The sequence below is a fragment of the Blennius ocellaris genome (genome assembly GCF_963422515.1).
Source record: "Blennius ocellaris genome assembly, chromosome: 22".
NCBI lineage: Eukaryota > Metazoa > Chordata > Actinopteri > Blenniiformes > Blenniidae > Blennius > Blennius ocellaris.
In genome coordinates, this window is record NC_137671.1 from 11,610,812 (window position 1) to 11,631,821 (window position 21,010).

The 21,010-nt window shown below is 42.3% G+C and overlaps 1 protein-coding gene across 1 annotated transcript in view; it reads right to left on the minus strand.

Moving 5' to 3' along the window:
* Nucleotides 1-21,010, minus strand: part of plxna4 (plexin A4) — a gene marked incomplete at both ends in the record, with an annotated part of 207,926 nt that overhangs the window by 21,847 nt on the left and 165,069 nt on the right. Inside the window, 13 exons of the mRNA XM_080517929.1 lie at nucleotides 1,048-1,207; nucleotides 2,694-2,840; nucleotides 4,484-4,550; nucleotides 9,362-9,630; nucleotides 11,993-12,135; nucleotides 12,396-12,630; nucleotides 13,460-13,606; nucleotides 14,222-14,461; nucleotides 16,118-16,211; nucleotides 16,503-16,670; nucleotides 17,173-17,309; nucleotides 18,831-18,957; nucleotides 20,439-20,590. Of these exons, the coding sequence (XP_080374055.1) occupies nucleotides 1,048-1,207; nucleotides 2,694-2,840; nucleotides 4,484-4,550; nucleotides 9,362-9,630; nucleotides 11,993-12,135; nucleotides 12,396-12,630; nucleotides 13,460-13,606; nucleotides 14,222-14,461; nucleotides 16,118-16,211; nucleotides 16,503-16,670; nucleotides 17,173-17,309; nucleotides 18,831-18,957; nucleotides 20,439-20,590 (2,086 nt within the window). The remainder of the gene's footprint in view (nucleotides 1-1,047; nucleotides 1,208-2,693; nucleotides 2,841-4,483; nucleotides 4,551-9,361; nucleotides 9,631-11,992; nucleotides 12,136-12,395; nucleotides 12,631-13,459; nucleotides 13,607-14,221; nucleotides 14,462-16,117; nucleotides 16,212-16,502; nucleotides 16,671-17,172; nucleotides 17,310-18,830; nucleotides 18,958-20,438; nucleotides 20,591-21,010) is intronic.

Sequence of the window (21,010 nt, forward strand, 5' to 3'; positions counted from 1 at the left end):
GACTCATGGCTGAGCGAGAACTTTGTTCTCGTCCGTGCAAGAAGTTGGAAACATGCTGTAGATACAGATTGGAGTGAAAACGTTTCATCTCATGTTCTGTTGTGAACTTATGTTGACTAATTTCTTTTCACTCGACCCTCGCCCTCATACAGTGTGAGTGGCCAGCTAACTCTAATTTCCAATTCCCTTCCGTAATAAAACAATAATAGAACAACACATACTGCCCAAAGGGGGCCATAAAACAATTTCATCCAGGAGTGTCGTCAAAAGGCTAAACCAATCTTTTCACTTAGTCATCTCCCAGGCAGATTCCCTATGGTACGCAATCAGTCCATCTCAGATCGGGGGGTTGGTTATAAATATGCTATTACAAACACACAACAGGGGCTTAGAAAATCCATCTGGCAATATTAAACCATAAAAAGCACACTGTGCAGTGAAATGACAGCCTGTAGGTATTGGCAGGCCACCAATCAGGCATAACCATATTATGATGCCATGGATTTGTATGTGCACATGCAGTGTACACCGGCAACACACACCCGACTGCTACGAGTGAAACAGGTCTGTTTTTGCACGTCTGTGTTCAAGAAAGAAAGAAAGTAGGGTATTTTCTAGGGAAGGGATCACTCTGTGTCTCAATTGATTTACTGATCAATCATCTGACTCAGACGCGAGTCGACAAGAGAGTCAATCGATGTGAAGTTTGAGGAGTGGGGAGACCAATCTCAGACATCTGAGCCAACAGAGCCAGGAAGTCAACTCTCCCGAGGTCAAACAGAAAGCTACTGCTCTATATCTAAGGAGACGGCTACTTTTTAGGAAGGCCTGTGTGAAGGAGGGAAGACTTTGTAAAAATCAATGAGTGCCGAAGTTCAGCCTTTCGAGACCATGGCATGGACAGAAGCATGTTGACGAGTTCGACAGTAACTCCAGCATGAGGCATGAAACAGACCTTTATCTTATCAGTGTTTACGAATCCTATTAAAATTCCTCAAAACTCCTGGCAGGACGAAATGGGAGAACATGCATGGAAAAGGCTCCTACCCAGGTCCATGTCTGAGGCTTTCAGTCGGTGTGAATGCGGGACGTTCTTGTAGATGGCGTCCAGGATCTTCTCCTTCACCTGGCTGATGGTGTCACAGTTCAGCACCTTGACCTGGATCTCTGGGCTTTTCTCGTTTTCTGGGTGTATGCAGTTCACCACCTGGAGCAGAAATACACACAACATTAACTGCGAGTGGAGGCGAGGAAAAAGCTTTAGGTAGAATAAATCAGAGCTGCCCATTCACGTCTCATCTATAGAACTGTGCCTACGTATGTAGCCACAGCTGCCCCAGGCAGACTGATGTTTATTTAACTCTATTGCTCTATTCACTGGACACCAAATGTTGTTGAGTTTTGTCCTCATCTTTCTCGAATCAATCCATTTCTACTCTCAGCATAATTCCTCACTCTGACTTTTGGCAAATGCAAACAAAAGCAACGAGCCTCCTTGTCATCATGGCAACATATTTTCAAGTCTTTCACATATCAATCCATTTGGACTCTTAACTTCATCTTGGTCTTCACCATAATGTTGTTTTCTTGCTGTAAATCTTTCAACACATCACATTGCTGCTTTTCTACAATTCTCCGCCACTGACCTCTTTATATAATGTACACATTAGATTATCATTATAACCAAAAAAGGTTGCAAACAAACATTTTTTCCTCCAAATTGGTGTAGGTAGAAGGTGAAGGCTTAAATGCATACTGCAGTCTGGTGGAGAACAGGTCTGTGTATTTTCTGTTATTAATTTTGATTGCACTGTGAATTGTCGCTTAATGGAACTGCAATATTGTTGTGTTTGCCGAAGGCTTCGTACGAGGTGCGCAGCAAAAGAAAACATAATTCACTATGGAAACGGCTGTTTCTCCAGAGCAGGGGATGAGACAGTAATATGCTACCTGAAGGGATGTGCACTAAAGCAGCTCATTATAATAATATTATCATATTCATCAGATCACTCAGCAGCGCCTTTGGCTGTTAGTGGCAATACCTGTAGAACAGGATGATTATAAATACACATTACATAAATGAGGGTGTAATTTCCATCTCTTCAAGATACAAAGTTTTAAACATGTTTCCGTAATACTATAAATAGTGTATTATATATAAAATAGGAGCTTCACAGTGGAAAGAATGAGGACTGTAAGCATGGCTTCATTTGTTCGTATATTGCAGAAAATGAGATGTTCAGAAGAGATCGATTATATATTATAAATAGCTCAGCTCAGCATTGAAATGGAGATTATGTAAATTGGCATCCTCAAACTGACAATAGAAATGAGAGGAAGAAATTAAACCAGCTGAAACAATCCCAGTGACAACAGAGATGCATGAGCAATAAAAGAGACGTCTCAGAAGTGGAGATCTTCCACATCTTCTTTCGTACAGATAAATACACGCAAATTTCCTTCGTCCTCGAAGCTGCTTTTTTTTTCATGACAGCTCCACTCTCAACAGGAAGTGAGGTCACCACTCCGGTGCCCTCTGCGCGTCAAGCGTGACAACGACAACTTTGGTGTCCCGGTTTGCGCATCTCTGGGATCAACCACCCAGAACCACCCTTCTTCTCTCGCCTTGTTCCAGGAAGCATATTAAGTGTCCCCTCTTAGCCCCCGGCCCGCCGGGCAGGTGAACCCCTTACCAGTGTCTTGTAGTCGATCTGCTGCCTGATGAGCTTGTCTTCGCTGAGCGAGTAGCGGGCCTCTCCTGTGATGGAGTCAATGGGGCCTTTCTCCATCTGCTGCTTGATGGCGCAGAAGAGGGAGAAGAGAGGCTCGCCTGCACACTCCTGCAATGAGAGTCAGAAAGTTTGGATGGAGAAGAGATGTTTGAAGTTGACTCCTGCGCTCTGCGCCAGGACAGCAAAATTGAACAACTTCGGGGAAAAAAAAAGAAAAAAAAATATCAGAAATGTGTGTAGATGCTTTTTGCAATGCTTTTCCTGTTGGCCCTGCTTCCGATATTGCTGAGTAAGACCTATAAACATCCTTAAATTAAAGGAAATTGCAGCACCCTTCAATATATAAACTTTTACTAGAATTGAGGGGGGGAGTTTTGATGGGTTCACAGTGAAAAAACAGCTTCCCTCACTGCTGTTTATCAAGCACAGGAGATTGTCCATTTATCATTGTTTATGTTTTCTCCTGCCAGCTGCAGAGAAGGGACGTGTGGGGAGATAGAGGAGAAAAACAGGACTACTGTGACATTTTCTTGACTCGAGGGTGGAGAGAGGAGTGGCGGTTTAGCTTTTTAATACACATTGGTGTCCTATGAACACAACAGTGCCTTCCTGCAACAGTGCATTGCCGTCCGTCGACCTACTGGTTCCAAATTCATTAAGTGAAGACAATTCAGTATTTGAAAGTTCTATGTTCCAGGTACAACACATCTTACTCAGTCAAGTCTGGGTTCATTGTACTTTTACAGGATGTAGTATGCAGTTCTGATCCCATTCAGAAATTTTTTTTAAAGCCACAAAAATATTTCCAAAATTCATGCAAAACGAATTGATTTAAAAAAATGTATGTTTTTCATCTTGCACTTCAAAAAAAAAAAGTCAAAATACAAAATAGAAACATCTGGTCCATCCCTAATCGCTTGCCTGTGAGTGCCCCAATAATCACATTAGATGACATCATTCTGACTATATGGGGTTGCTGATTGCCCCTGAACATCTGCTTTTAGTCAGGATTTTCTTGTTTTCTAATAATCTATTATACACAGTCTACATTGTGGCAGAAGTCTTGCACATTTACCCTGCACATATGGATTCCTACATCCTTTTTGAACATGTAAAGCTAGTGCCAAATATGGAAAATGGCGTGTACTCTCTCAAAATTGAATAACTTTTTTTTTTGCTCTACTTATTTGGATGTTTTTCATTTTTATGTTTGTTTCTTTCGTTTCTTCTTCTTTTACATGTTCAAAATAAAAATTCATTCGTGGTTTTCATGTGGTAGACTCTTCGCCTCCTAATTGGGAGGCTCCAATTCGACCCTGAACAAAGTTTGTTTGTTTATTTTTTTAAAAAAGCTATAATTTCCTCCAGTGGGTGCTCAATTTTCTCAGCACACAAAAAAGCTGTGATGCAGTCAAAATCATTTATTTATCAGTAGTAATCTCATGGGGTACAAGGTCAGGACAGTCTATATTATATTGCAGGCTATAATGTGTGTTTCAATGTCGTTTAACTGTTAATTTTATGGTCAGTTTTTTGTAGTTTTGCTTTAGAACGTGTTGAGCTGTGGTTAGACATAAGTTGTAACCAGGTCTTATTCTGATCGATATCCATCGGTTACTTTTTGATGTGTTAGAGAGTGAAGAAGCAAAACAACAGCTTAGCAATAAAGTAAAGATACTAAGAGAGCCAGCAGAAAGGCAAGAAGTTAAGCTGCCTGTTGCATTTTTCATCGGATGAAATGAAGAAGTTACCTTCAGAAACTTGTAGAGGAGGAAGGTGAACCAGTTGGTCAGCATTTTCTCTGCAACGGACTCGGTCCTGAAAACAGATGGACAGAAAGCACATAATGAACATATGATCCCCTGCGCTCTTATTACCGTCATAAATATTCAACACCATTGTCAAATATTCTCATAAAAATGACGGCTGCCTGCTAATGAATAGGCTTTCGCTACACAAACATAATTGCAAAGACATGAACTGAGAGGGAGCCACTGCTCATGGTATATGATGGCCTTTCAGACAATCCTTCGGCTGGCTTTTATGCTCAGGCACGCCAAGGGCAGCTCGTCTACAGCGGCGGGGATTTTAATATGAGGCAAAGCAATTAAAAGCCTTTATTTGATCCCAGTGGATTGATGTCGTTAGGGGCTGGAGCGGCTCTGTAATAACACTGGCCTCATTATCAAGCGCTCCCTTGCCTATTCACTGGACTAACACTCGATCCGTGCACAATAGAAAGTGAATGAATACATCTCCCTCTCTGTCCCCGCTTGGCATCCATGCTCCGCTGGCGTGGCGAAAGGGTGTACGTCTGCACTTGTGTGTATGTGTTGACCTGGGCCAGCCGTGTGAGTGATCCCATGTGAATGACTAATAAGCATACATAATAATAAACAGTATTGGTGGCGGTGTGTGTGTGTGTGTGTGGGGGGGGGGTGAAGGAAGGATTGTATATCCTTTGACAACCACCTTCTTGCCCAAGCAGCAGGGGTGTGTGGGTAATCTGTCAGAACACACACCCACACACCAATGCCTCTGTTTCCAATGAACAACTACCACAGGCATCAATATTTCAGGATTAGTGTCCATTGTGCCCACTTGTGTGTGTGTGTGTGTGTGTGTGTGTGTGTGTCCATTTTGTCCCCAGTGTTTCGGCTGCCACCTGCAGCCCTCCCGCCCCTCGCTATTCAGGCAGCCTCTGAAAGGGGCTCCACACTGAGGGGGGGAATGGTGTCTGCTGTGCCAGTGGGCTTGTCTGGTACCCCCTGTCCACGCTGGCACAACACCTGGGGGGGGATTAACTTCCTGCTGCTCACTGTGCCCGCACTTTTATTTAGCCGCCTCTCCCGCCCTTCCTCCGTCCAAAGATCCAGGGGTCAACAAGGTCACGTTTCATCTTTTCTTTCATGTGTCCTTGCTGTCTTCCTCTCTCCCTCTCTCCCTCTCTCCCTCCCACTGGCAGCCCTATTCTGGATCCTGTAATCATACACACTCCCAAATCCTCTCCATTTCCACAAATGCAGCCCATCTATCAAAGGGATGAAAGGAGCATGGAGAAAGGAGGAGGTGCACGGGGAAGGAAGGAAGGAGGGAGAAGTGAAAAAGAGAAAAGAAGAAAAGAGGTGGATTGAATGGCTTGGCTTTCTCTTTTCTTCTTTTTGGGTTTCCTCTTGGTTACTCACTTCAATAGCGATCTACTGTTTTTGTGTGTGCCTGTGTGACCAGACAAGTGTTAGACAGTTTTAAAGCCACCATGCAAAAAGCACAAATTAATCCCTCGACATTTGTATTCAGACATTATCAGGTGTGAGTTTGCATGTGTGTGTGTGTGTGTGTGTGTGCATGTGTGTGCTCCTGGCAGTAGATGCTATCCCTGCAGAAATAAGAAGTCTTGGACTGGCCTGACCATTTTGCTCATGCTCATTCTCAATCACTACACACTCAGCCAGGAACACACACAAAAAAGCCTTTAGTATTACGACTTTCAATTTTATCCAAACCTCTCCCCAGAAGACTTTCAAAACCAATGTTTGGGTTAATGCACTGAAATGTGCCATGGCGGGTTGGCATGGTCAAGCTTGCCCACTTGGCAGGCAGTCAGAGGGGCAGTGGGTGCTGAGAATGATCTGAGGACTCTGGCAGTACTTAGTTCCCCCCGTGTTTATTGTGTTAGGGTGGACAGGCACCCATGCTTCATCACACATTTAGCATTTTTGTCTTCCTGCCAGGAAATACGCCCCTTTGCACGTGTATGAGATGAATACTGTAAAACTTGCATAATAGACGTGAACAATCAACCAAGGAAGCCACAAAAAAAACAACCTTCTTCTGGGTTTTCAACTTTAATTAAATCAAACAAGTTGACTTAACACATTTGCATCTTTGTAATCTTTGCATCTGTGATTTTTGTTTGATCTATGCGGTTTATACTATTACGCTGACAAAATATTCAAGTTCTCACAATCTTAACAGAGAATTTGCTGATATTACAATTAAACGTGACAATTGAAATTTCCCAGACAACATGTTTTGTCTGTATTATCACCTAATTAAAGCTAGAGTATATTAACCCGTATTACGGATATCACTGGCTCGATTCTTGGAAGGGGGTCTGTGTCGAAATTGCCGTTTTGCGTATTCGCTATGTGCATGCATGGCTTTTTGCTGGGTACTTAAATCTCCACCGACATCTGAGATTGATTGATGACTTTAAAGTTACCCAACGGTGTTAATATGAGTGTGTGTCAATGTGAAGAGATGGAAACTACACTTTGTTTTTTTGCAGGAAAGTTCCGGTTTGAGTCCAATTTGTAAAGTGGTGCAGCTGAAACTCATCTGAGATAATAGGGTAGCCGATGTACTGGAGCCGAAGCAATATTTTGATTAGCGCATTAACATATTGGGTGTTCCTCTTTTGACCGAGATCAGAACAGCTATTTTGACGCTTCGACTGCAGCCAAATGAAACTTAAGGCTACCGAAAGACTGTTTAACTCTGCATGACGGGAAGCGTGGCGGCGGGGTGGGGAGGCAAGTGGGAGATGGAGGAACGGAGTGAGGAGAAGAGTTAAAGGAGAATGCAGCAAGGAATGCGACAGATGGTTGTGGAAGGCTCTCGTTAGTTAGCTTGCCTGGTGGTTGTGCTTCAGCACAGGTTGAGATGGGACAGATGGAAGGATGTGTGTTGGTGTGTGGAGAGACGAAAAAGAAACACACACACACACACACACACACACACACACACACACACACACACACACACACACACACACACACACACACGCACACACACACACACACACACACGATTTCTTGGAAGAGGAGGCAGTGGGTAGCCGTGCTCAGATGCTGTGCCAGAGACACCCTGCTCACGCACTTTAAGCATTGATCTGGCAATCAAGAAAACAGCGGAGGGGGGGAGAAAAAGCTGGGAATATAGATCGAGGGAGTGAGATAGTGGTGGTCTTACACAATCAACAGAGGGGGTGAGGACCGAAAACAACCAGGGTGGAAAGCAGAAAAGACAGGCACTGAGTGAGACCAACGCTCGAAATAAGCAATATGAAAATATTAAAGATTAAAAAAAAGAAAAAAAAAAGAGGGAAGGGGTGTTACTTCCTTGATCACAGTCTTTCGCCTATGTATCTGGGCTATTTTCAGCCGCTATCCAAGGACACACCAGTCAGCCCACACGACAGGGTGGCAACGCTTGCTCTGACTGTCTCGTCACATCTGAAATGCATGCTGGGCTGTTGAAGAACTAATAAGCAGGAGGAGCGAGATGAAGACGGTCTGATCAGTGCCCAATCTCAGACGTGTGTGCGACAAATGAGAAATCAAACTGGGCGTGGGTTTGCTGTAAACATGTGCTCTCCTCCCCAACTAAATGGGATGGCAACGTCTCAAGGTTTTCCTTCTCCTTTGTCGGAGAAACGTCGCGACAGAGGACTGTCTGTCGGGACTCCACAGTTGTCACTTTGTAGGATCTTTTGTAGCTATTTCCTTAAGAACTGCCCCCCAAAAATTAAATTATTGGGCTTGATAAGTCGTCTCTATCTTTATGTTTAACACACTAAGCCGATCAGAAAGGTGATCCCACCACTTGCCTCCATGTCTCAGTAGTCAGCTCTAAATGCCTCCATTGTCCTTGACCAATTCTCCCCGTCTCGGCTGTATGCGTCATCTCTTGTACTGTATCTACTGCCAGGATCAGCAGTAAGTCCATTGTTTAGTGGCTGCGCCATACTTGGTGAGCTCTGGCTGCAATTAATCATGCCTCGTGCCCAGACAGAAATAATCTCCCCCTGCATCGATAAGCAGAGTCTAAACAGGCTTTCATGAGGTGAATATGGCCGCTGTCTTCTGGAGGATACAGGGAACAATGTTAATTTCAGTCGTGTCCACGTCTGCTTGTTGTGTCTATGCCTTTACTGGTGTGTGTGCTGAGAGCCAGAGGGAGAAACTGAATAGGAATGAGATGGACATCTCAATTTATGATACGCGAGCCAAATCATTTGGATGGTGTCAAGCCTTGACTGATAACCCCCGAGCAAAATATTTCATCCTACCGGCATATGGACATAGATGCTCATGCACACACCTCACGCATACACAATGCCTGAGAAGTGTGCTAACTCAAGTAACCGTAATCATCACATTTACCAAACACTGCAGGCAAGAAGCATAATCACATACAGTGTGGTGTTCAAGTGCATGCCATTAAGGCTTTGACTACAAATCCACAGGAGGATTGTGACTGTGCCAGAGTGCAAGCTTTTCCACGCTGCCACCCCCAACAAACGAGGATTTCTTTCTCTTCCTTTTCCTCCCCTTGCGCTATATGCAGTTGGATCCACTGCTAATTAATCATAATTATTTGACTAATGATGTGCATGGCAGTTTCCGAGACAGAGTCAGCCACTCAAGGTCACAGGAGTTAATCCAGACATACACAGACGGGGAACAGTGAGCAGCACACATCCACTTCTGGACAGCAAGTACATAAAATAAAACGGCAAAACCAAGAGGAATACACAACATAAATGACCAGTTGCATAGCAGAGACCACTTGTTAGTCAGTGCTAAGTAAGTTAAACACTGTATGTGCTCTCAGTGCCTGCTAATTACCTGCGAAGTAGCAGTTTGGGATGGTTTTTGCTCTCAAGGTTGCGGTCTATCAGGTCAGAAAGCAGGTGCTTCAGGACATCAGTGGCATACTCCAATTTGCTCTGTAGCACGGTCATGATGAGTGAGGCCACGTTGCCGCGATCCCTCATGGAAAAGCCCCGCTGGGCCTCCAGAGTGCGAATAAAACACAGCAGGAAGATCTTGTTGTTAATGAGCTGGCCAAAGAGCTTCAGCCCCTTCTCCACTTGCTCTTGGCGGTAGCCCGGCACCTGTGAGGAAACAAGAGAAATGTTCAATTAATGAAACAAAATTTAAAATAACATAGGACAGAAAAAAAAAAAAGAATCAGGCAGGATATTCAGGCAATGACATACAGGTCTAATTAGTGACTGCTTAATGTGATATTACCTCTCTGCCTTTTCGACTGTATATTCTCATAAAGGACACAGTAAGTTCAGAATAAATTTCACATTAGCTCTATAGATATATTTATCAACAGCAGAAACAAATTAGATTCCTAATAAGTATAAATAATACATATATTCATGTATACTACTGTTAACATTTAATAGATGTATCTACATAAATGAGTCAGGGAAAAAAGAAAAGGAAGAATCTAAGGATATGAGGAGTTTAACATTGTTGTTTTTTTTTTTATAGCATTTCATCTTGTGAATAAAGGCAGGAAAACACTAAGTCTCTTTAGGGATTGTTTATTATTTTGATGGTGCTCCGCTCCATACTAATGCAAGTTGAAAGAGAGTGCAGCGATGCGAATTCCCTTCGTCTGAGCCCAGATCATCCCTGCACCATTTATACTAGCGACTCGCTACACATACTTCTCGTCTCTCATAAATAGCACCTAAGGAGATTATAGTTTTTTTTATCTGTCAAGAGCACTTGTGGTAAGACAGCATCTCTTTGCACCCAATGCAGCTGTCAACCAGCATATGTTCTGTCTTTTTACCTTTCCTGGAGGTACTTGTAATCTGCCGGGAGCCATTGTTACGTTGCAAGTCTAATTTCCGACCGCTTGACAAGGCGTGTACAGTGTTGACATGTGCACATGTGTTTTAAGTGTTACAATTTGTTGTAAAGTACAATATGCATGTAGGATGTGTGGATGGAAGCACTGATATAAAACCTGTGTGCATGTTTTGACCCTTTGTGCGTTTCAGATCTGAAGTTAAGACATTTAAGACCCAACATATACAATTTCCACATTAATGATGCACACTTTTAACTTGTGTATTGTGAAAAAACTACAAAACAAAATGGGATTCACGTGTGGTGTTTTTTTTTTTTTTTACAAAACAGAAGGAAATTAGGTCATTCTGATTTCAAAGAATAAAGCTCCACAGTTACATTAAACCAATAGCATCAGGAGGAGCACAGTGGTATGTATAATGACAATTTAAAGAGCTACAGACCCAGCAGGTACACTGTCTTTTGTATTATTATAGAAATACAAATACTTCCTACTCACAATCTACTTTGGAATTTTTATTTCTGAGTTGACACTAAATTGTCTCCGTGGGAAAAGTTATTATGAAGAGGCAAAAATCAAACTGGGAGTCAGGTGTGAAGAATAAATCTTGTAAAAACAGAAAGACAGGAAGTGCTTTTGACTGCAAAGAACAGTCTCAAAGAACAAATAAAGTGTCAAGAGGCAGGATTCATTGAGCTGACATCTGCCACACTATATTCTGATATCATCTTTCATGTATTTTTCACTCAAACTGAGCATCTGGGATGTTTTTAAATATTTCAGTATTGAGAAAACTTCCCCTCGTCTTAGTCAGCCTAAGCAGGCCCCCCAGCACCTGTGCTATTTCTAAGTCCTGCAGCCCACGGTGACAAACTTGACTTTAAATTATCCGACACATCAATAACAATTAAGAAGTCATCAACAGCCCGAGACAAGCCTGTTGCTTTTTTCATTAGGCTCCTATTTCACATTATAGTCCTCATACAGTTCGATATTTATACCAATTAAAACATAATTAATATTGCTTATTACTGGGAAATTCTCATCAGGGATGGAGTGGCTAACCCTGAAGGCAGTGAAATGGGGGTCCATCATTCTCCTAATGGAACAAGACGACCTGTTCAATTACGGCTGTCTATCAATGTCACCACTGGGGATAAATGACTTTATTTTTTTTCCCCTTCTAGATTTCTCCCAGTGATTGACTTTTAATTTGCTTTTGAGGTTGCGGTAGAAAACCATGCAGCATCTTGTATCGTTAGGAGTTATTAATGAGAGCGCTCTCCTGATTTGAGGGCTGCCTTGTTTGTTTTTGAAAAAAGTGCTGTTGTCGGCTGTCAAAAGGCTTTTGTTTACCAGACGGCAACACAAACAACATCGGCGTCAATTCCACCTACTGTGACCCGCCACATTGGTAATTCGCTTGCTCATTGTGCTCCCTTTTCAAATAAGGCTAATTGCATCGAGGTTGTTATTTGATGAGGACAGACATGCGAGTACACACGTTCACGTGTTGCTCGAAGAACATCTAATTGATGAAAAAAAGTTGTTGTCTTTATAGGTTGACTTTGAACAATTCATGTCAACTTGAGTTGGCTGAGGAACACAACCTGGGAAAATGATTGTGAGATACTCCACCACACCTCCAGGTCTCTCAGTACAGGATGCTCCTCAATGCCTGGGAAGAGGACCCTCATTGTGTAGGTCCTGTATTCCAAGAAGGGAATCCCTGCACCATCAAGATCACTGGTGAGCTCATGGATGTCTGTCTGTAGCTCTGCAAAGGCTAAGAAACCACACAGAGACATACAGTTATTAAAAAAATTGAATTGGACTCATAAGCCAGTGAAGCAAGTACCATATAACACATGGATTCTGTTTGTAGCTTTTAATACTGTGACGATTTGGTGTGAATAAACAGAGTTTATCACAAGCTAAACAAAGAACATGTAATTTGTTAAAAACTCAAACTATATCAAGGGATGTCTTATATAATAATCACTGAAAATAAATGTGCAGTCTCCTCCATCAGCATCAACGCCTCACCCTCTTTGCACTCCAGAGCCACACGAGACTCAAGGTTGTCCATTTGCATCTGCAGTCTCTTCAGGGTCAGGTCGCTTTCCCGAGACTTGCGCTTGTAGGCGATGAGCACAGCCACAATGACGAGGATGAGCATCGCGCCGGCTCCGGCAATGCCGAAGATTGCGGAGCTGCTGAGCTGGCTGTCGGATGTGATGTGAACCACACCTGGGGAGAACTCGATACCGCCAACACGTGCCTTGCGACGAGGATAAAAAAAGGAGAAGCAGATTTTAATTCCTGCACGGACTGTGCAGGATGCACAATTTACTTTTTTTTTTTTTTTTCTATAGGGGTGAGCCATATGTGAGTATGCTTAATAAAAATAGGTGCAGAGTGGTGCAGTACACTGGGGCTAGAGCTTCACTTAAATATCACTTCAACAATAACTCCTGGAAAATGTTCAATATTTGACCCACTTAGAGACAGAAATAAGTGAAAACACAGTGAAGTATAGTGTTTGCCAAGGGCAAAACATTTTACAAAATGCAACATAATGTTCCCTCTGTGCATCAAATTTGAATCTGTAAAACATTTTTTGTCTCTAAAAATCAAGGTCCAACGTCAGAGAGACAGACATATTGATTTGTATTGTGCCCACACTTCTGTTTATTCGTGCATCCACTAATTGTTTTACAGTAATGTGTCTTTCTGTGACTCTGGATTCAGGTGGTGAACGCTTTGTTCAAATTGGTTCCTCTTAAAAAAAACAAAAAAACCCCACAAATGGAATCTTTATTGAGTTTACTGGGACACACATCCTTCTTATTGAAGGCCTGTTTGTTTTGCCTTTTGTCTGCTTGTGGGCACTAACAGGAACCGCACGGCTGATTGGATTAGAACTGTAGACTGCATGTGAGTGGACAACTGGGATGGATGGAAAGCAAGACGAGGAATGTCTGTTTGTCAAACTGCCAATCGATCCGCCTGCCTGCCTGCCTGCCTGCCCGCCTTCTCCACCACGGCCTGCCTATCTATCACGTGTCTGTCTGTCTGCCGTGACGCTGCCGGCGTGCCGTGCCACTCACCAGGACTTTGTGTCGACCAGTCAGGTTCGGTGACTCACAGAGAAGCTGCGTCTCCGACACCGTTAACATGCAGGGCTTCTCACCGATCAGGACGGTGTAATTCAGCTTTCCATTTCCACTGTTGGTTGGTGGGAGGAAGTTGCGCCCCTGCAAGACAGTTTGTGCAAGTCAGTGTTGAAGGATGAGGTGAAACGATGCATTCACAGCTTTACCAATCACAGTGTAAACCTACGTTCTAAGACTTTCATGTGTAATTGTTGAATTTGTAGTTTTTATGCTATTTAAATGCTTGATAACAATAGATTTGATTCACATTTTTAAATATAGAATCTCGATATGCTGCACAACTGGTGAGCAACATTTTAGATCGAACTGAAACTTAAATATCTAAAACAACCAAGTTCTCCAGGTCACAACTCAAACAATTCATATGAGAGATGTTTGGAGATTTCCCTGAGTGTTTTATATCATTAGAAGACTTGACCTGCTGAAATAGTTTAATATTTTGAATAGTTGAAGAAATATATCTTGTATAAATTTATATTCAATTTTGCATTTCTTTTGTGCTATAACACCTTGCCTCTTTAAAATAGTAGAAAATGTGAATAAATGAAGACCATAGCATAGACTTACAAGAATAAAAATGTATTTAATAGCTAAATATAGCAAGAGACTAGTATAAGCATTGGAATTAACAAAATATTCACTGAAAATGCACCTAAGATAATATATAATGTGGGTGATTGATGTGGATCCTCCCACCTTTAGGATAATTGGCGATCCAGGTTTTAGCTCCAGCACCGCGGACGCAGTGAGCGGTTCAAACTCAGGATTGGGGTAATAGATGAAGTTGGTGTTGTTGAGTGCCATGAGGGCCTGCACGTCATCCAGTTTGAAGCCAAACTCGTCTGGTCTTTCGGGGACTTCTTGCTGCCGGGCCAGACTGATGGGCAGCTCGGGAGCCTGGCACAGCATGGACGTCGGGCTGAGCACCTGGCACAGCTTGAAGACACACGGAGACACACGTTGTTGTATTTATACATGGAAGTACCTTAAGACTCATTATTTAATCAGTGACTATTTGTTGTTGTTCATACTGGGTCTCGCTCTTCCCTTCTCTCGAGTCAATCTCTCGCCTTCCGGCAAATTGTGACAACAGTCATTACAGTCGGTCTTTGATGTCACGCCTGTGCATTTCACGAAGCCCACTGGGACACAATTCACACTGGAGGTACCATCATTTCAAAAAGTGCAAAGGGGAACCTGTTGGAGTATTTTCCTCAAAGGGAGCAACCAAATGAGGTGCAGTTAGGGAGCGTGTGCCGTCTCACCACAATCAGGCTTTGATGTGTGATGATTCAGGAGTGATAACTAGGCCTTACTCCTCCTTCATTACCCTCCACAAAGACCCCCCAGTCTCTCATCACTCCTTCATCCTATCCTGTTATTCCTGCCTGTGATCTTTTCTTCTCTCTTTGACAGATTCTTCTTCTCTCACTCATCTTTCTCCATACCACTTTCCTGCTCAATTACAGTGTCTCACTCCGAGTGTTTTTCTTTATTTTTTATGGTTTGACATGTGATGCTATTTAAATCTTTATGTGTTTTTATTCACATTTCAAAGCCAGTTTTTATGCACAATGACAGATCGATCTGTCATTTGCCGTGCAACATACCCCTCAATATCCACCCTAACATCTCCATTCCTCTCTGCCTGTCAGGACATTGATAAATCAGCCACCAGCATAGGACTCCTTCGCAGATATTTCCCTCTTGTTCACAGACACTTCACATTTTCCCGCAGCAACCTCTGCCATGCAGTCATTCAAACCAGTGGCTGTCACCCTAATTGGTTCCTTGAACATCAGACTTGACAAGTCCCACAAGGTCTTTAGGACATCACTGAAATGCATCTCAAATGGGTGCAGGAAGGTAAGAGCAATAATGTGACTGGTAAAGAAACAAAAAAACACCTGTTAGTGGACAGATTTAGTCTTTTTGTAAAATTCAGCTCTGATCTGTGCCATGCTGAGACTGTGAGATTGTACAGGTGACTGAGACCTTAAAGCTTAATAGAGACACGAGCGAGAAGACAAGCTGCAAGGTCATAGTCAAAAAAGATAGATTTATTACCTTTTGTTAATCCCTCTTTTTTCCCGGAATATCACACACAGCGCTTTATCTGTTCTCCCATGAGGAAAAATATTGAATAGATGCTGAAAGAGTTCAATCTCTGCTGATTTCAGTTCTGTACCAACACTACAGGTTTTTTGTGCTTTTGCCACATGTGGAGGTTAATTGTTACATTTTTGTCATCAATTGAAATGCCTCTTGATTTGGTCTGAATTGTTTCAGCACTGTGACTTTTCTCCTCGGTCCATTTACCTCAACTTGGCTCCCTGGGCTGGCATTAAGTACAGCTGACTAGTTGCCAAAGGGACTTTGGGCACTCAGTTGTGCAGGTTGGAAATTATCTTAATTATATCAATTGACATTGGTCAGTTAATTGTGAATCCGGGCCAAAATAACAAAAAATAGATACATTCAATAGAGATATAGAAAGTAATACACCCATAATGTCACAGTGCAGAGACAGATGCATACATTAAAAGCAACAACACCAATCTTCTTAGATACAAAACAGTGGGCAAAACTTACATTGAGAGTCTCATGGCCGTTGTATTTGGCTCTGATGAGCGGAGTCTGAATGACGTCGAGGTTAGTTCCTGTCACTGTCACTGGAGTATGGCCACTGAGACGGAGAGAGAAAGACACATAAGAGACTCATAATGGGTTTGCAGGAATGTGCAGGATTTAATGAGAACATATTTTGTTGCTGACAGTGAAAACAGCGTTAATTTCATTGATAGAGACGTAATGCAGACAAAAATAAATCCAAAAAGAAAAGTCTCAGCTGCATTAGTTGCAGAGACTAAACCTGTAACTGCCTGTTATCAAATGTATTTTATCCTTCAGCATCTGCCGCAAACTACTTTATATTTGAAAATTACGGAATTAACATCTGTAGCCAACGTAGCTGTACCTGTAGATGCTCCACTCGGGCTCTATCTTGGTGATGGTGGGATCTTCCACATATTCAAACTGCAGGTCTTTCTGGAGGCGAGCCCTGTCGATGCTCACAGACACGGACACGTTTCCGTAGCTCTGCAGGGAGGCGTGAGTCCGGCAGGTGAGCCACTGGCCACCCCTCCTGAAGCAACACACAACAATGTACAAACTCCTTTAATTTTTGCCTTTTATCTAGGGGTTACAAATACATTTTTCTCAAGAGCCATTTCTCTACTACAGAATTGACTGTGTTTGAATGACTGTGTCTGATCTGGAAAGATCAAGTTAGAGATAGAGAAGAAAAAAACCCATATAGGGATAGTCTAAGAGATAGTGATACAAATAGAAATAAATTGAAAAAAAGATATGGAAAATAGAGAGAGAGTCAACTTTATTTTCCCTTGGGGGAAATTTGTCTTTGGCGTTTGCTTCACAGAACAAAATAATAATAATAAAAAAAAATACCACTGCAACCTTCTCTAGTCAGCCCAGTTTTATTCCCAGGATACGTAATCAGCGTTTCAGGAAAAGATGTAATAGAGACATCTGCTCCACATAGCCTGACAAACAAAGGCTTTGACTGAGCTTTTAATTGACTGTTTTAGCGTGACTGGCAGGGTCAGCCCTGGCTTGTTCCCACTAACCTGAGATATGTGCACGGCTGGTCCTTAAACATGACTGACACGTTGCTTCCAGCGTCGAAGTGGCTGCCGGTGATGTTGACGATGGTTCCCCCAGAGACCGGCCCTCGGTTGGGCTTGATGGTGGTAATCCGGGGGATCTGCAGGATGGCGGGGAGGTCAAAAGTCAATCAGGAGATGAAGTCAAGGTGAATTAAGAAAGATTATGATGCTTTGGGTGAAAATAAAATATTAATGCTTGGAGATGATGAATTCCCAATAGACAATGAAGTGATCTTAATAAAACAAATGAGGTTGATCGGCTTTAAATGTAGCACGATAGTCACCACTAACCTCGTTTTAAATGTAAATATCATTTATAACTCAGCCAAAAAGTAAAGATTTTCTTAAATGAAAGGCCGACACACAAGTGGGTCAACTCATCTCTCCACGATTAGAGGACCTGTTTGTTTATATGAATTGTATGACCTAAGAAAGAAAAAGAAGCAAAGCATTTTCAGCTAAATAAAAACCTCAGAGTATTATTATTGTATGCTTTAACCTGCTCTGGCTGATCCCACTTAACATACGATATACCGAGGTGGGATTCTTTTAAATTGAAAGTGACACGGCAGCTGCTGATGTAGTCCAATGGAAGCTTGGCATAAAGTAAATCCTCTTCCAGTTCATTTGGCCTTCTTATAATCTCATCTCTGGCCTGCTGTGGAGTGTGGTGTGACATCTAGACCTAACAAAATATAATCCTGTACAGAGACCCTACTGAGAAATCAACCTCGGCCAGCACCCATTAATGAACGCCAGTGAAACCGATAGCACAGCAAAAAACAGGTACATAATGACAGCTACTGCAAATTCATTTGAAAAGACACACATGTATGAGTGCGCGAGTGTGTTATTAACCAGATGCAATGAAACTAAAGTTCCCAGATTGGTTATGTTTGTTTTTAACATATTGGTGTCAGAAATATTCTCATAAGCAATGAAGCTTTGTTATTTTTAAATCCGCTGCTCGTTAGTGACTGACAGTCATGTCTCACCGCTGATAAGCACATGAGAGAAACGCTGAGAGGAGGCTCGTGGTGAGAACCGCACCATGTGGGAACCCAGCCAAAAAACAACATGTACATACAGTATTAACGCAGTAGGTGAGAACACAGACCGACTGCCAGCAAGGTGCTAACATGCAGAGGGTGACATATGCAGCATGGTCGCCTCTCTGCTCATAAAAGTCAATCATTTTATAATCAAGAGACTTTTAAAACCTTCTCATGCAGGGGTGGGCTATTAATTTAATAGGTTGATTGCGCTTCTGCTAAACATACATATATCTGTTAATAGCAAGCAGTTTGTTATATGGTATTAAAGAGCTGGTGTTCCTGCTCTGGTAAACATGGGTTTACCTTTGATTTCTGCAAAGAGATGATCAAAAATCAACATTCAGCATGAATCAAATGAAATAAGAATCAAATAAACAGCGCTCAGAAGCACGGACCTATAAAAAAGTGGATGAATTGAATATATCATGTACATTCATCATTTCTTGTTGACCTCGGTCAGGGACAACCAAAGGGCTGCGTGTGGCCCCCTGAGCCATACAAAGTCAGATTCAATTACTTTCAACAACCAAAACCTTACTCACTGCTTAAAAGACAAACACTCACCACAAAGTAGTAGTACTTGGAAGATTTTGCCATAAATTCGGGTCTGCACTGCCCTCCCACTCCAACGCAGACCTGCACATTCCCTGTATACTGGCTCATCTCGGCTTTGCCCATCTCGCACACGATCCTGGAAAGACACATTGGCTTAATTGTGGAATTATGCAAGACAATTATAAAAAAAATAAGCACAAGAAAATCTAAACGCAGACAAAAATGCACAGTAACAAACTTCAAGGACACCAGTTTGCTTCCGTAGTGTTTGCACATCGGTGTGAAAAAAAAACAAAAAACCTCAATGAAATGAAATGCATTGTTTGGCCGCTGCCTCGCCCTCCGGAGCACGGCCAACTTGTGGGAGAAAAAAGCGGAAAAAAAAGTGTCTATCCTTTTACATATGACCTCAAATGCTGCTACCGCTTGTGCTGGGTCAGCGTTTGCTTAGAAAGTGCTGCCACGCAACTTTCTTTCTCAGCAGAAGAAGCACTGGGTCTGTCGATAAGACAACTTTAAACTAGTTTCAAATAATTTGACAGACGGCACCTGTGAGGCGCTAAAGCACAGGATTAAACTCAAATGTCAACTAGATGTAACCTTCTGAACTTTCTCAAATCATTATTAGACTTGTGTGCGCTGGAGTGAGCAGTGGCTTCTGCATGTGTGTCTGTTGCTGCTAATTATAAAGGCGTGAATCCCGCTCTCTTGCCCACTGCCGTACACTGACGAAACAAATGTCTTTTAATTTTTTCAGGTTTTTTTTTTTTTTTTGTCCAAAGATTAGGCAAATTAAGTTTTATCTGCATATATATGAGTCTGACTTCTCCAAAGGTTTCTTCCGTAAGAGGGAGTTTTTCCTTTCCCCAGCCGCAAATAAATCTGCTGGCTCATGTGGATTTGTTGGGTTTTTCTCTGTTAAAAGCACCGAGAGATGACTGTGTTGTATTTGGTGCTATATAATAAAAGTTGAAAATTGAAATAGAAATTAATAGTAACAGTGCCCCAAGGTGGTGCAGTGCTGAGCGCTCTGGTCTCACAGCGAGGAAACCCTTGTCTGTCTTTCTTTCTTTGCCCTGTAATGGACTCAGTACAGCCACCCATGACTCTGAATGAAATAATATCGTTCACTCGCATCTTCACTTCCAGCTTTAACATACTCACACAAATCCCAGTGATCGGTTGTTTTGACACCGTCATAGAGGTGACGCATGTAACACGGTGCTACATCTTAGTGTATAACATCTTTCTTGTTCCCTGTGGGTTATGAACTGTTCAGCTGGTCAAAGTTCTGACAATGTTCTGACAAGAGCCGAAACATTCTGGATTCATGAACGAGCTTCCCTGACTCAAACGCTGTGACTTCCCCATATGGTTCAAGTGTATTTGTCGACACAATGTACATTTTGTTCGACGAAATGGCAAATTACTGTGCAGCAAAGATCATTACTGCCTCTTACTGCTGCTATATGAGCTATTAATAGCCGCCATCAACTGACTGCTGCTTCAAACAGGACTTAACTGCTCTGGAGGATAACTACGGGAGGGAATATGTTATTTATTACTCAGTGCAATCAGTGTCTTATAATCGGTCATGCATGTAAAAGTGTCACTTACTGTTCAGCGGGGATGTAACCATCACGTATGGGGGTGCAGTCCACCTCAGCCACCTTGACATTGCCCTGGATCTCCCTGAACTCCAGACCCAAATTCTCACCGCGGATCGTCACGAGAGTGCCGCCCTCCCTGGGACCGCGCAGAGGGGTGATCTGTTACGTAGAAACAGAAACAGACGTTCAGACTTTATACTTGATGGCCGTACTGGTAAACCTCTCTACGTGTACGTTTTAACAAATGACATATTGTGTCTGTCATATTTCATATTCTGTCAGCTCTCTATTAACAGCATGAAGCAAGTGTATATACTATATCCACACCTCTGTTAGTAGGTGAGATTATTTTAAATGGCAAATTTGTTTTCAATTTGTGGAAATGGCAAAGAAAAAAAGATGTCAATCATTTTAAAGTGTAAGAGGAACTCCAGCTCGGTGTTATGTTATAAATAAGTACAGCCGATGGTATAAAATAAAAAGTGTTGAAAGATTTATGGATAAGTAGTAGTGGCTAAATTAATATGCATTCAGCCAAGGCAACGGCTTTGTAAATGTTAATGGAGTGCCACAAGGTAG